Here is a 15,185-nt window from a genome sequence, read left to right as displayed (position 1 = left end):
AAGATAATTCAAAAGATTAACCCAAAGCAGTGCACAGTACACATTTTTTTAGGTATCCATACTTCAAAAAATCTAGACTTCTTTGCAGCAACAACTTTAAAACCAAACAGTGATTGACTGTTACAAAACATGGCAGAAATTGTCGTCAAATAAGATTTGGATCTCAAAATTGTATGTTTGTCTACCATTGAAAAATGTTTAATTGTACACCAACCGCGGGGGCAACATAATTAAATCTAGGAGTGTATTAAATTCAATGAATTATAATAACTTCTATTTACACAAGTTAGATTTGTTGCCACGAAACGAGGGGAAAATCAAGTCTTATGAGTCTTGTCACGATTTGAGAGCATGGAGTCATGACATAACGCAGAGGAACCGCTATCTAAAGGAATGGATGAAGTGTGATATGCCCATTTGTATCTTACCTGCTGGCGCGTTAGTAGATATATTAAAGAAAATGACGTGTGGCAGTAAAGGCAAGGTAAGGGCATTCTCGTTGCTCCCAATGTCTTATCTACCCCTCATATTTTATGCTCTGTTTGATCATTATGAATATAACCTGAATACTCTTAGAACCAAATAGTTTTAGTTAATATTGTTTTTTTAGACTACCCCGCGCTGTCATCCGCAATGCAAATCGAAAGTCGTGCTTGATAGTATTTGCACTTCATGCCATGCCATGAAAGATTGTTTCAGAAACGAAGAAAATTTCGACAAATACTTCGAAGATGTAAGTATTTAATTATTTGTGAAATAAATTTCTGCAGGCAGTCTATTTTATTATCAACCATTTCAATATTTGAGTATGTAATTTATTGTTAACATTTCAGGAAGAATTTGAAACTAGCCACTGGCCCTGCGAAAGATGCTTGGAGGCCTTGAAAAGTGTAAAGATGTTTTGGAAAATAATAGTTGAAAAACTATTTAACATAAACTTAACAAAAAGTGAACAATTGGAGAGATCTGAGAGTTGTTACACGGACAGTGTCCGCTCTGTGGCGAGAGTGTGGCAGTCAGATATGATAAATCAAGCGCTATTTGTGAAAAACATATCACCACTACTTTGTCGCGCCACTCGTCATTGGAAAGGAAGAGAAAATGCGAAAGTGCACAAGGGACCCGCGCCACGCAATATAAATCCTTGTGGAATAGAAAACTGTTGCCGGAACATTGATAATCATAAATCAAAAACTTCGTCCTGCTCAAGATCTTGTAAAATGACAGATACCCATGGTTTGTCGAGTTCAACGCTACACACGCACACACATCACAGAAAGTTTAAAACACCACCGTCGGTGTCATCATACAGTCGGAGACTTAGTAGTCGACACACCTTAGCAAAACTGAAAACAGTCGACATTTCATGCGATTGTACTGACTTAAAAGATGAGATGAGTGGTTACAGAGTCAAATTTGATATTTTACAAAAGAAATACAAAACGCAAGAACAAGAAATAAAAAAGTTACAGAAGGAAAATGGTTCTTTGCGAATTGAATTGCAAAATCTGTATAAAAACTCGTGGTGGAAAGAGTGCATGGAGAATAACACTTGTACTATAGGTACGGGCCACAGTGATGTCGGGGCATCTATACCCAAACCATTTGAAGACTGTGTTAGTGATGAAAAGATTGATGTAAATGCCAAATCTGTTGATTCCGAAATGATAATTACGATGAAAAACTGTAAAAACGAGGTACTGAAACTTAAGCATATTGGTCAGATTTTATATTTATTATAAGAGATTTTACTTACTAAGTAGGTACACGTCATATTTTATTTACAATTTTCTGTCTCTTTTTCTAGACCTACAAACATGTGTCTCTATTACAAGTTCTTCACAAGACAAATATGCCGGTTGCAAATGATTTGAATTTGAATAAAAATCACTGCAAGAAAGAAGATCCTTTAGTTTTATTGGCGAAAGGTAAGTTGACAAGTCACAGTGCCTAATGCTTTCCTAGTTTTTATTATTTTTCTCTTCAAATATTCTCCACCAAATTGACGTCACCAAATGCTTTATCTGTAGCTCTATTATTTCGGTACAGAAAAGTATATAATACCTATATTTCATGCCTTTTCTTTCAGTGCATAATAAGTTTGGTGCCATCGTGAGTCGTGAAATCAGTCTAGCCAGTCAAAAAAAATGTTACCCCAAGAAGATTGATATCAACGCCAGTTTTCACACAGTGAATGTTAGTAAATCGGAGCCTTCCTGCACTACAGTGGGAAGTTCCGACTCTAGCTACGTAAGTAGACAATTACTTACCTTGAGTTACTCCCTGGGTACCCCGATTCCCCAGGCCCCCGTCCCGGAGAGCCCCGATTTATTTTTATCTTAACAACCTATTTTAAAAATAATATGGGGCTCTCCGGGATGGGGGCCTCGGGGATTGGGGTACTCAGGGAATAACCCCTTACCTTTACCTAGCTTCATTAACTATACCTTAGCTAAATAAATTACGGGTATTAGGTGGAGCGAGATAAATTTAATATAGAAGTAAAAATAACTTTATTACATCACCATTTTGAAAAACTGAACAAGACTGACTATTCTTTATCTGGAATCTCAACTCTATCAGTCTTTCTCACTGAAACCTCATCTGAAATTTTATCAATATAATCATACAAAGAGGTTTATACATACATAGGTGTTATACGAAGGGCTATTATGTTAAAAACATTTTCCGTTACCAAGCAAATTACATACACAGAAGATAGCTTATCGAAAACTGTTTATATAATTAAGACTAAGGTTATATTAATTGTTCATAAAATACATAAATATATTTCTTTGTTACAGGACGTTAGGCTGGTTCAAGAAACATAAGTTTGCTTGTAAGTAAAGATATATTATATTATGCAAAGATAAAGGTACGGAACAGTTTGTTACTTCAAATAAATTAGATAAATAATAGCAAATATTTTATTTTCAGACATCCTTCAAACCAGGGGAAGTGAAAAGTATCGCGTAAAAAATATTTGTAAACGTGTTGTATAGTAAATTACGTGCTATGTTACGTCTGTCTTAATTAAATTGTGACATGATCTTTATCAAACGGTTGTATATTAATTCTGTAGCATTTATAGCGAATACGAAATCTAAATGATTGAAGGTGGGAAGTGGGACTCGGTATATACCGACGGCTGCAGGCATTGCTTCAGCTAATTTTTTTACATCTTTGGGTGTTGATAACCAATCGTTTTCTGCATAATGAAGAAATACAGGCGTCTTGACTGCTGTTAAGTCGTATGATGGAGGCTTATAGGTTCCGTACCGACGTTTGTTGCCAATCAAGCCGTAGTCAAATTGTACGAATTTGCCAGATTTGTACAGCTGGCCGTAATGTATGAATTGTTTCGCCGATGCTCCCGCTGGAGTGTGGCCTAAAACGACGGGTAGCATTGTCTGAAAAAGAGGAGAAATTATTTCAAATTGTCGCCTCTTACTTCGCCGGTGGTCGAACTCCCCTAAAATGACTTGACGGATTATTGTATTAACAGGTTCCCTGTCCCCATACAATCCACTTTTTTTTATCGTATATGTCCCACTCTTTTTTTGTAGTAAATTGTTAAAATAATTTGAAAATCACTGTGGTTTTATTTGATTTGCTAATCAAGAGGATGTACTCCATACGTCCCAATACTAAAAATGTGCATTAACCTGCTACGTCCATTTAAAAAAAGGGGCATTAAGTTGGCTCTAAATTTGATCATATGTGATTCATGAACGTACAATCCTTGTTACAATATATGTCCCATGAATCACATATGATTCATGGGACAGGGAACCTGTTAATATATTCTTGGAACTTAATATTATTATGGCAATACTACATTTGGTTATAAGATAATTTGCGTGAGAGCTATTTTTACAATAGATAGTTATGACTCTAGATTGAGGAGCAATAAATAGGGGAGACCTTTTTCCACAAGTTGAACATCGTCTAAAGACAAAAATACGAAAATATCACTGATAAATTAACAACAATACTAGCTTTCTAAATACAAGAACTTAGTTACAATTTGCTTAAGTAATCAAAGATATTTAAATTTCAAAGCCTTACTGTATTCAGTTGTTCAGCATCAAACCCACAGATGAGGAATAGTAGGTTAGTACACAACACTTGGGTGATAGCTTCCTCTATACATAGCTTCTGTCCCGCCAGGTCGTTGATCAGACCGTTCGGCAGGATTTCTGTCACTCCTAATATTTTGGAGATTGTCTGAAAGTAAAATAAATGCTATTATGTTCGTGAAAGGCGCCAAGAAGACTTTCACTATTCACTTGATTTGTGCATTAAACTTTAGTTTATAAATAGGAAAGTCTGTTTGTCTGTTACAGTCATACTGAGCAACTTTGCAGTTTTTGTTGAATTTTTGCTTTAGATAAGGCTTAAGGACTGAAATATGAGATGTAAGCGGGAACGCGAACGAAGCATATAGATATTGTGGCAAAACGTTTTTTTTTTCATGCACTATCATTATCAAGTAAATGAAAGGCGATGACTTACTTCTAGCGAATTTGTGAACGGCGCTATAGCTTTAATCAGCGGACTCCTTGCATTTCCAAAATAAGCGACAGGGGCCATTGCCTGCATAGCAACAATTTTCTCATTATACTCCGGTCTAGTTGACATCATGACCCAAAACGCGGTAGTTCCTTGAGAGAAGCCAATGTACTGTATCTTTGGGACCCCAGTCTCATTGAGAACGTAGTCGATCATCGCTGGGACATCATAATAGCCTATTTCGTGCCAGCTGAATTTCCAGAAAGCTGTTGAAGATGGATTTAGTGATACGTGATTCCGAGAGTATGTGTTGCCTCTGGCGTTACCCATCCAGACGTCGTAGCCAGCATCTGCCAGGCCATAAGCTAGAACAATAAGTTGATGATTTTAATTTTTAACCTTCACTCTGTCTAGAACTGAGTAGATATCGAGATCTTTTTATTAAACTAGTAGCTTAGGTAATAGGGAATCGGCTTAAAGGTAGTCTTTTTTAAAGCTAAAGTAGAGGATTAGGTATTGGTCTCCTACACCGATTTAATAAACATACAGAGAAGTTGGACACCGCCAAAAAACTGGTCAGATAACATTGCATTTGCATTTATTAAGATTTCAATGTTTTTATTTTTACTCATAATAAATCACGACCAAGAAGGTTAGAAATTAAGTTTTCTTACCAAGTCCCTTGCCAGGAGTCATGAGCACCCACTCTGCGGAGGAAGACAAAAGACCGTGGAGAAGGAACACCACCCCTCTCGGTTCTGCCTCTGAATTGTTCCTCCCATGCGGCACTCGGTGCATCTCCAGTACGTACTCATCTTCAGTGACCACGCGATGAATCTCACATGGATATCCGTATTTTTTTATTAAAGAGAACTGTGGGAAAAAGATTAGAACTCTGTTATTTACGAAGTTTGGTAAAGTGTCCGGTAAATATAAATAGGTTCCTCACCTTTTATATAGATTTAACATAGTTACTGATGAAACGCGGGTTTGTTTAGTGCCCACACCTTCGGGTATATCAAGCGTGATGTTGTATAATATGTAGATATGTATGGAGTTTTATACTTAGGCGTAGTTCAAAAATATGCATAAAGTTTAAAACATCGTGAAAGTTCCCGCAAAAATTTCAAGCAAACAAATACAAGACCGGTATTTTAAGGAAAAATACAAAAATTATACTGTTAATTTTTATTACAAATAGCGCTTATTTACTTTAGTAGATACTAGATTTCTACATAAGAAAAGTACAGTGTTAACGCAAACTTAAACAATAGGTAGTTGGTAAGACAAAATTAAATATCATATACCGTTAAATGTGATATTTTATGTAAAACTAGCTGACCCGCGCAACTTCGCTTGCGTCACATAAGAGAGAACGGGTGAAGTTTTTCCCCGTTTTTGTAACATTTTTCGTTGCTACTCCGCTCCTTTTGGTTGTAGCGTGATGATATATAGCCTATAACCTTCCTCGATAAATGGGCTATCTAACACTGAAAGAATTTTTCAAATCGGACCAGTAGTTCCTGAGATTAGCGCGTTCAAACAAACAAACAAACAAACAAACAAACTCTTCAGCTTTATAATATTAGTATAGATTTGAATAAAAATAGAAAAAGATCACTCACTGTATCCAACCGAGCATCTTCTAGAATATCTAAGCTTGTCCTGAACCCCGAGAGATCCAGTGCATCAATAAATTGTGAAAATATTGCCAAAATTATGAGGAACGTTATTACCGCCGAACACAACATGTTGTCGAACTTATTTGACGAGCGAACACTAGGACTAAATTATTTTATATCAAGTGAAAAACATATACAAGTATTTAATAGATTGTTAACTAAATAAAACAATAGTTTCACAAGAGGTAGATTATTTGATTAGCCACGATAAGCCCATTTTCAGGGCGATGCACGGATATTGACATAATGTTTGGTGACCTACTTAACTATTTCCTTAGATTTGAAGTGGTCCTTGCTTGTAGTATTGTTTAGGTTTAGGATTAAAGTAAGGATATTTATTTTGTAACTACTTCTTGGATTTGTTTGTTTGATTTTAAGTAATATCTATAAGTTTGTTTGTTAATATATTAAATTAGATTGTTTTCCTTCTAACGTTACGTTATTAATTTATTTTCTAAATTTGCCGCCAAAATTAGGTTAGGCTAAACTTTTTTTTACATTAAATGGCTATTGGCTTATGTCAAGTCATGTCTTTAAAAAAGAAGAATCTCGTCGGCCATAAGGTTTTTAAAATAAATAAAATACAATTATTTGCACGAAACCATAGTTTTGTAAACAACTGTTAAAATAATGAAAATAACATATATGATATGCAGAATATGTGGTTCATCGATAATATTGATATTATCGTAATAATATTTACATTTAGATTAGTTAGTGATTAACACTAAATAGGTACCTACCTAGCTAGTAATTCATTATCACCAGTTTAATTTCGAAACTAACAATGGCTGATAGAATAATGATCAAGGTTAGATAAAAATACTTGTTTACGACATTGCACCTGAACTCGTATAAAAGTAATTTACTGCTTACCTATTATAAATAATATAAATAAGTTCCAAGATATGAACCAAAACATAAGTAAATCTAAATAGTTAGTCACGTCGTACTTAACTATAATATACAAATTGTAACAAATCTGCAAAGTTATTAATTAATGGCGCCAAAAAGTTACTGCTAGGTAAAGCACAGTGTACTTAGGTAGGTACTTTACTCAAAACCTATGAATGATCAATAATTAACTACCTACATTTTTCTCTTTACTAATTATGCTCGTCAGGGGTGGGGAGACGAGTACAACGGAATCCTAAATCGCGCAAGCAAAGTTTTCCTAAAATATTCAACAAATAGAATATCTTCGCACATACTTTCGGGGGGTCAGTCGCCTCGTGGGAAGCCAGTTGCCGCCGAGCTGGTCTAATTTGGCGGTCGGCCCGATGTACTTTAACCCGAAAGGGTCCCTTATTCTTAATAGTATATTGAAGCTCAAATACACCCTACATCACAACCGTAACAGGATTATTCACTTTCGAGAATGCGACAGCGCACAACCTCACGGTTAACTCGACCCCCTTTTTTATTTACAATTAAGATTTAGGCCACACCTCATGATTTCTTTGTTATTTTTTTTTACTATTACTGTCGAGATAAAGGATTTTTATTATACCTAGTTCATTCCGTAATGTAAACGCTGAAATGGTTAGTGAGGGTAACTGATAAATAATTCACAGAGGTGCTTGATTGAATATTGACCTCAGGCTTTTGAGACGATTTATTGATAGATAAATATATTTTAAAATTTACAGGTTTTGTTAATTTTCCCGTATACCTTATTATTTCAGCTTATTTTTGGACACAATACATAGTAAAATAACATTATAGTATTAACTTATATTTTTACGTTCGTGCTGAGAGTTACAATGGATTTCCAATTGAAAATAATAAAATAAATGGCAACATCCACAGCTTGTCATCTTGTCTGTGCGTTTTTGTTGTCTGTGCATTGTTTTCGTTCAAGGAATTTTGCGTCTTTTCGTATGATTTTTAACATTATTTTTAATTTGTTAAGGATACAATAGTCAAATTTCTATGTTTACGTAAAAATCAAACTATGGCCAACCAGGAAATAAGTTTGAAATGGAATGGGTACCAGAATAACATACTGCTAAACGTGAAAGAGTTATTCAAAGACGAAGGTTTGTCTGATGTAACTTTGGTATCAGAGGGGCATTGTTTCAAGGCTCACAAGGTGATATTATCAGCCAACAGTTCAGTTTTCAGGACTATATTCCAGGTAAGGCAGCTGAGACGCTCCATATTGCCTTTTATATGGCTTCCTTGTGTTAGATTTAGCCTAACGCCCACACGTTTTGTTCGCAGCAAAACCCCCACAAGGATCCAATTATAGTGCTTCATGACATCAGTACGGTGTCTCTACGGACTCTGTTGACGTTTATGTACAATGGGGAAGTGAATGTGACTGAAGAATTCCTGCCAGTGTTGTTGAAAACAGCAGAAACTCTAAGGATCTGTGGTTTGTCAACCAGTAGTGAAGTGTCGCGTGACGATGATGTTAGTAGAGTCATTTATTTCACATATTTATCACGTGTGAGGCCTTTAAATAATGACTATTGTTGTACTTTTAGAAAGCAACTGGTAGTGCTTTGCCGAAGAAGCGTAAAAAGAGTGAACAGGATGATTGTACAGGCAAGTGTAGGAGATGTGCATCTGTGCAGGGCAGATCTGAAATAACAGTCAGTGTAAGTCTTGTTTCTTGTAATTTAGTAATATATAGTGCGAGATGAGCAGCAAAATCAGTAGAATATACCTCATAACAAAAAAATTTAATCTGTGAGTGTTCTTAGTTATTGGGTAATAGTAGTTGTTTAGACCTGTTGTTTGGTATAAAATATATCTGTTTCAATTATTTATGTTTTAAAGGTATTGTTTTATATTACAGAATGTAGTGCCAAAAGTAGAACCAGCAGAATCACCTCTGACAGATTATTCAGGTGATAACACAAATGATGCTGACATTTCTATACTTGAGGAACCAGTTGAAAAGAAACAAACTGTAAGTTAATTTGTTTATTTTAAACATATTAAAAATAGTATTGATTTATGTTTTAACATGTAGAAACTCATGCAAAAGCACATGAAAAATAAAAATTGCTTCTAGGCAATAAAATTAAATAGGCAATGTTTTTTGGATACCTATCTATGGTACTATTTTAACCTTTGTGACATTGATCTATTATATAATGTACAATGTAGGTCCCAACATAAATTTTCCTTACATTCCAATGAAATAAAATGGATGGGTATCACATAGTCATTATAATAATATACTTAATTCATGCCCTTTTTATTTTCAGAAGTCAACAGGAGGGGCACAGAAGAGGCGCAAGAAAGTGGAACATGACAACAATAATAAATGCAAAAGATGTACACCAACTATTGAGACTGATAATGTACATAAGATTTGTTCAGATAATGGAAAACAATCTGTAAGTATGAAATAGTACATACGTAATACAAAAAATCACTCATGATTCCAATGGGAGAGGGAAAGAAACCATAGAGTGCCACTTCCTACAAACTCTGCAAACTTCTTTTGCTTTATTCACATATCACAAACAAAGTGGTTCATAGGTTTTAAAGGTTTGATAATAGTGAAAGAAAATATATAAGCAGTGTGTGTAAACTTTGTACAGATGGTTGATTTGATTCTTCTATATGTTTAAAGGTCTAAAATAAGCAATTTGATTATTTTGTCATAATAATCATCTTATTAGATTTGATCATGCTACCAAGAATATTTCATAACAGTAAGAGGTCTGCCATGCGTTATACATTACCATTAATTTCATTTTCAGAATGTCGTCCTAAAAATCGAACCAATAGAATCGCTTCTTACTGATTACTCTGGGGAAAACACGAATGATACGGACATAGCATTACTGGAAGATACAACGGACAAGAAACGCACAGCCAGTCCAGAAACATGTACTAGACAAATATGTTTGAATGAGCGCCTTGACAAGATCGAAGTGACTAGTACCCAGCCTTGCTTGAATGAAAAGAATAATGGAAATGACAATGATGAAATTATTGAGATTGATAAAGAAGTTGAAACTGTCCTGCAGAGTGGTACGAGGATTGAGTCTTTGAGCATTAAGACAGAGAGCCTTAACTCGGTTTCCAGTGAAGCACAGAATTGTAAAGGTAAATATTTTAGAATATTGTTATGAATAGTGTAGAACTTTGTTTAAAACTCTGCCAAGAGTTTCATTTACACTTTTTTTTAATGAATAAAGTGTTAATGATACTTACTTTACTTTAAAGATACTAGTTGCAAAACAATTCTACAAATGTATCCAGTTTTACATTTTCCATCATTAAATTAACTTCGAAACTTTATCAACACAATATGAGCTCTCATATGGCCCAAGACCATTTTGCTTTACCTTACTATTACTTACATTTTAATTATATTTTTCAGATCCATCATTTCCGTGTCCGTTTTGCCCTCGTGTATACAATAGCTGGGGCTACAGGCGGAGACATGTTAAATCTAGACACGTCACTAACAGGTAATGTACTAAATCCACTTTTTCCCTTAACTACTATTCGCATGTGTTTGTATGATCTATTTCGTCATTTAAAATACTCTGATATAAACAGAGTTAAACTTGTTAATCGGATTGTTTAGATTTGATATAGGATAATAATTGAAGGTTGGGTCAGTTTAGGGCCTCAGGCTTTACGCAAACCAGCAGAGGGGCGGCGAAGATACTGACAATAAATCAGTTTTAAACCTTGAATCCGATAAAATGTGGATTGAAACATGGCAGCTTAACGACGCGCTTCGCCTAGCCATATAATCGATCTTAGACGTTTTTAATCCATATTTTGGGCCTATGGGATTCTAATATCTGTGTTATAATTTATGGTGAACACATCAGACGTTAGGTTAAATATGTACTAGATTTGTATTATTGAAAATAAAATTTGTGTTTTTGTCCCATTACAGATTATCTTGTAAATGGTGCGTCTCGGTGTTGCCGTCTACCGGCGCGTGGTACACTCACGCGACCCGCGCCCACGGAGTTCCTCACGAAGAAGCACGTAATTCCCTCGTTGTGATGGTCGAAGCTCATGCAGTTCTCACCCTGACCGAGCCCAACGTTACCCAGTTAATTGTCTAAAGAAAAATATCGGCAAGAATTTCGACATACCAGTGAAATAGGATCTTTTGTCAGGTATAAAAAATATTAATTTAAAATTTTCGGTGTGGCAAACTTTTGTGAAATGACCAGTGATAAAAATTGTTACCATTGCCACATGAAAAAAATTGTATGTCAGCATTGGTGATATTTAAGGTAATATGGGGAAAATTACATCTTTTGGCGTCACAAAGAAGGTAATCAAATGACCACATAAAAATCTCAGAGTAATATTTGTTACTTCATCAGTTATTGTAGGTAATTTTCTATACTAAATACTTAATTGAAATCATGTGATATTGAACATGACTAATAGTTGCAAGATTTTTCTGGAATCTCAGGATTTCGCATCATATACAATAGTAGTTTTACTCTTTTTAAATCTTTGTTAGCTGTTATCCGTTTCCGATTGCCATTTTTATAATAAAGTCCATGATTATTCCTGTTAACACGGACTGTTACTTCCTCTAAGTTTTAATATTATTACAGTGAGATAACTTCTGGTCTGTTCATCATTGTTAATTTATTAGAGCATAATTTTAGATATAAGAACACAGTGCACGTTCAGTGTTAAAAGGGCTTAAGTAACCTTTTCGTAGTTTGGTCTTATGCCTTTTAATCTCTGAAGTGAGACATGGCCAGTTTACGTAACAACGCGGCCAGTAATTTACACTTGTTTTTATTTTTGCACTTTTTACTAATTTTAAGATGTGTCTTTAATTTATAATCACGCTTGTATTTATGGGCTAAACCACAGATTAAAAAAGTTTCATAATGTCATGACATTAGAATTAGGATTCGGAATGGGAAATTAAATTAAGAATTTTGGAAAGCAATAATTGGAAAATAGTATTTTTGGAATGTTTATAAACGACATAATATTTATAAAATAATATTATAATATGTAGGTTTTGTGATGATCTCAGAGCAATGAAGTCATGGTCATTTAGTAGCATAAGCAATTTAATATTATTCTTTATTTATAATTTCAGAAAAGGAAATCATGTTCCATTTCTTTTTAATATAAGGCACTGTTTGCATAGGATTAACGTTTAGGATATGGTAACGAATAACCCAAATTAAAAAAAGAAAATTTATAAAAAAGTAAAATTATTTGATTATGGACCTTTTATATATTCGAATGGACGTTTCGAAATAAATTTACGTAATATATCACTTAAGCATTTAATGCGTATTGCACATTGTCACGTTTATTTTTTTGTTATACCACAGATAAATAAAAGTTACTACCGCTACGTAATATTCAAGATTTTATCAAGGAGTGACTCCCCAGACTAAAGACTTTATCGTCTTTGTACTTTTGGTATAAAGATGACATATTATTATATACCGCCTTAGTTACTGATAATAGTATGACTACTGGTAGTCAGTCAACACTCTTCAAAATGAACTAGCGGCTGGGTTAGTCTACGATACTCACCGATTTTCGCCGATTATCCACCGATAATCCAGTTTTAGTCTTCAAACGACTACCACGATACAAATCCAGTCGCGGGACGAATTTCGGCGACACGACTCGTGTACGAAAATCAATGAATTTTGTATGTCATTATCGTTTGAAGACGAAAACTGTGTAGTATCGTGTAGATTTGCATAGTCTTGTGTAAGAAGGGCCTAAACGGCACTACATACTTAAGTCAACTATTCAGTCTGTACACAGTCTTACATATCGCATGGAAGTTTTTAGTCTGCGGGGTTGCTATATAGTAAAAATCGATATCTTTTTTTATTTCGTTAAGTTTCTATTTTATTACCTATCAAACACTGACACACTGACTGAATTAATAGAGCTTAAGGTTTATCTTTAGTAATAAATTAATCGATATTTTTATAACCTTATTGATATATTTTCTTTCACTTATTTAATTACTAGTTTTAAGTCAATTATTTAGCAATAACATTAGGATGTGATTTAGGAATAAAAATTTGGAACAAAAATTGTCCTACAGTATTTAATCGAGGCCTAAATTATAAAAGGATATATGGAAAAGAAATTTAAAATGAAAATTAGACAGTATATTTTGATACTTTAATGTATTTTAAACTATTTTTCAAGTGATTTAACATGTAAGGCAGTTGCAAGTTTGTGGTCATAGATGATGTAAAGCCATAATATTAATGGGTATTCATAATAAATATAAGTACTTTATAATACTTAATTTAAATTACGTAATAGTGTGACCGAACACTTTAACTATACTTATTCAATTTTAAGTTACATTGAAGGCGGCTATCTCACTGGCGTTTTACGAGCGTTGGCGTTTCTCCATCGTCTACGCTGCGTTAACGTCGCGTACATTGAGGCACACGGACAAAGTAGGACGCCGTGATTGTACCTGTTGCCAACAAACGCGACGTTGACGCTGCGCAGTCGTTGGAGAAACGCCAACGCTCGTATAACGTCAGAGGCATAGCGGCTTTAGTCTTATGCCGTCATTGTCTGACGTGTTTTGTAGCAATAGAAGTCGTTTTCACCCAACTAGCACACAAGCTGCTTATACAGTCGTTATACAGCCTGATAGTTGCATAAGAGTCGTTCAAATGCTGTACAATTCTCTATAAGTTGTATACTAGCTATTTAAAAAACCCTTTAACAGCTAGGCGGGACAGTAGCCGTTTAGTAGGAAACTAATGACTTATAGTGATATATGAGCATGTAATTGCATCGCTAGACAGCCTAGGGAAGTATAACTGAGTTAATGGAATCTTCTATAACACCGTTAACTGTATAAGGGGACTTTAGGAGATAAAGGAGTTTAAACGGAGTTATGCGTTGCGCTTATAGCGCTCAAGAGCGTAAATAAGCTTTTTGTAATGCCTTAGGTTCTATAACAGATTTTTTTAGGGCTAGTGTATTACTCATCTATAAAAGAGTTGCGTAGGTCTTTAATAGCGCCTTGAGCGTTATATCAGATATTTATATGGCTTCTGTACGGCAAATAGATGTATAAGGTATCATTCGAAACATTTTTACAGCCATGGGGATTACAGAATTATGTTAAGCACCTAAAGCGCTATAACCGAGTAATATACCTTTATACTAAAGCTTAAAATTATTATCATAATATATTTACATAAGTGCAGTGGTGGTTCAGTCTGTCAACTGTTTTTAAAGAATATATAAAATAAAATGAAATAAATAAAATAAATAAAATAAATGAAATAAATGAAATAAATGAAATAAATAAAATAAATAAAATAAATAAAATAAATAAAATAAATAAAATAAATAAAATAAATAAAATAAATAAAATAAATAAAATAAATAAAATAAATAAAATAAATAAAATAAATAAAATAAATAAAATAAATAAAATAAATAAAATAAATAAAATAAATAAAATAAATAAAATAAATAAAATAAATAAAATAAATAAAATAAATAAAATAAATAAAATAAATAAAATAAATAAAATAAATAAAATAAATAAAATAAATAAAATAAATAAAATAAATAAAATAAATAAAATAAATAAAATAAATAAAATAAATAAAATAAATAAAATAAATAAAATAAATAAAATAAATAAAATAAATAAAATAAATAAAATAAATAAAATAAATAAAATAAATAAAATAAATAAAATAAATAAAATAAATAAAATAAATAAAATAAATAAAATAAATAAAATAAATAAAATAAATAAAATAAATAAAATATATAAAATAAATAAAATAAATAAAATAAATATAAATAAAAAAAAATGATTTTCAAACTATTTTAATATTCAACGACTGACCCCTAAAAGTACGAGTAAAATGCTGGTGTGCGACCAAAACAATTATATTGAAGCACTCCTACTTATGCCACAACTGCAGAACCTTGAGGTCTACAACAGCAAACACTACAGCCTTTGTACAGCTTAAGGCGCTAGAGCAGATGTAACCAACTCTGAGAGCT

General features: G+C 33.4%; 3 protein-coding genes across 9 annotated transcripts; 2 read left to right on the top strand and 1 right to left on the bottom strand.

Annotated features, from left to right (window-relative positions):
* Nucleotides 1-144: 144 nt before the first annotated feature.
* On the top strand, nucleotides 145-3,044 carry LOC142987236 (uncharacterized). The gene is made up of 7 exons (XM_076135860.1): nucleotides 145-484; nucleotides 611-733; nucleotides 834-1,697; nucleotides 1,808-1,928; nucleotides 2,090-2,250; nucleotides 2,805-2,839; nucleotides 2,938-3,044. The coding sequence occupies exons 1-6, from the start codon at nucleotides 257-259 to the stop codon at nucleotides 2,829-2,831; spliced, it is 1,524 nt and encodes a 507-aa protein (XP_075991975.1). The 5' UTR covers nucleotides 145-256; the 3' UTR covers nucleotides 2,832-2,839; nucleotides 2,938-3,044.
* LOC142987237 (lipase 3-like) lies at nucleotides 2,464-7,726 on the bottom strand. 7 transcript variants are annotated; one of them, XM_076135863.1, is made up of 6 exons: nucleotides 7,705-7,726; nucleotides 6,138-6,297; nucleotides 5,187-5,385; nucleotides 4,516-4,877; nucleotides 4,069-4,227; nucleotides 2,464-3,410 (listed from the first exon to the last, which is right to left on the bottom strand). In XM_076135863.1, the coding sequence occupies exons 2-6, from the start codon at nucleotides 6,261-6,263 to the stop codon at nucleotides 3,030-3,032; spliced, it is 1,227 nt and encodes a 408-aa protein (XP_075991978.1). In that variant the 5' UTR covers nucleotides 6,264-6,297; nucleotides 7,705-7,726; the 3' UTR covers nucleotides 2,464-3,029. The 7 variants fall into 7 exon arrangements, with proteins under 7 accessions (XP_075991978.1, XP_075991976.1, XP_075991977.1 ...); XM_076135861.1 differs by lacking the exon at nucleotides 7,705-7,726 and adding an exon at nucleotides 7,071-7,642; XM_076135862.1 differs by lacking the exon at nucleotides 7,705-7,726 and adding an exon at nucleotides 6,938-7,018.
* A 302-nt stretch (nucleotides 7,727-8,028) lies between these two features.
* Nucleotides 8,029-14,565, top strand: LOC142987235 (uncharacterized). The gene is made up of 8 exons (XM_076135859.1): nucleotides 8,029-8,331; nucleotides 8,418-8,609; nucleotides 8,684-8,797; nucleotides 8,998-9,111; nucleotides 9,413-9,544; nucleotides 9,914-10,262; nucleotides 10,540-10,630; nucleotides 11,071-14,565. Exons 1-8 carry the CDS (start codon nucleotides 8,149-8,151, stop codon nucleotides 11,243-11,245), a joined length of 1,350 nt encoding a protein of 449 aa, XP_075991974.1. The 5' UTR covers nucleotides 8,029-8,148; the 3' UTR covers nucleotides 11,246-14,565.
* The last annotated feature ends 620 nt before the right edge of the window (nucleotides 14,566-15,185 follow it).

The sequence above is a fragment of the Anticarsia gemmatalis genome, chromosome 3, assembly GCF_050436995.1.
Source record: "Anticarsia gemmatalis isolate Benzon Research Colony breed Stoneville strain chromosome 3, ilAntGemm2 primary, whole genome shotgun sequence".
NCBI classification, from domain to species: domain Eukaryota; kingdom Metazoa; phylum Arthropoda; class Insecta; order Lepidoptera; family Erebidae; genus Anticarsia; species Anticarsia gemmatalis.
This window is presented reverse-complemented; position numbering and strand designations above follow the sequence as displayed.

Bases quoted from the DNA above. Each gene is read 5' to 3' on its own strand.
- LOC142987235 (XM_076135859.1), top strand. From the start codon at position 8,149: ATGGCCAACCAGGAAATAAGTTTGAAATGGAATGGGTACCAGAATAAC. The intron at 8,798-8,997 runs GTAAGTCTTGTT...TTTATATTACAG, and splicing joins GATCTGAAATAACAGTCAGT to AATGTAGTGCCAAAAGTAGA. The intron at 9,112-9,412 runs GTAAGTTAATTT...TTTTATTTTCAG, and splicing joins CAGTTGAAAAGAAACAAACT to AAGTCAACAGGAGGGGCACA.
- LOC142987237 (XM_076135863.1), bottom strand. From the start codon at position 6,263: ATGTTGTGTTCGGCGGTAATAACGTTCCTCATAATTTTGGCAATATTT. The intron at 4,228-4,515 runs GTAAGTCATCGC...TTTTACTTTCAG, and splicing joins CGTTCACAAATTCGCTAGAA to ACAATCTCCAAAATATTAGG. The intron at 3,411-4,068 runs GTAAGGCTTTGA...CCTCTTTTTCAG, and splicing joins ATGCTGAACAACTGAATACA to ACAATGCTACCCGTCGTTTT.
- LOC142987236 (XM_076135860.1), top strand. From the start codon at position 257: ATGAATTATAATAACTTCTATTTACACAAGTTAGATTTGTTGCCACGA. The intron at 1,929-2,089 runs GTAAGTTGACAA...CTTTTCTTTCAG, and splicing joins TTTAGTTTTATTGGCGAAAG to TGCATAATAAGTTTGGTGCC. The intron at 2,251-2,804 runs GTAAGTAGACAA...TCTTTGTTACAG, and splicing joins GAAGTTCCGACTCTAGCTAC to GACGTTAGGCTGGTTCAAGA.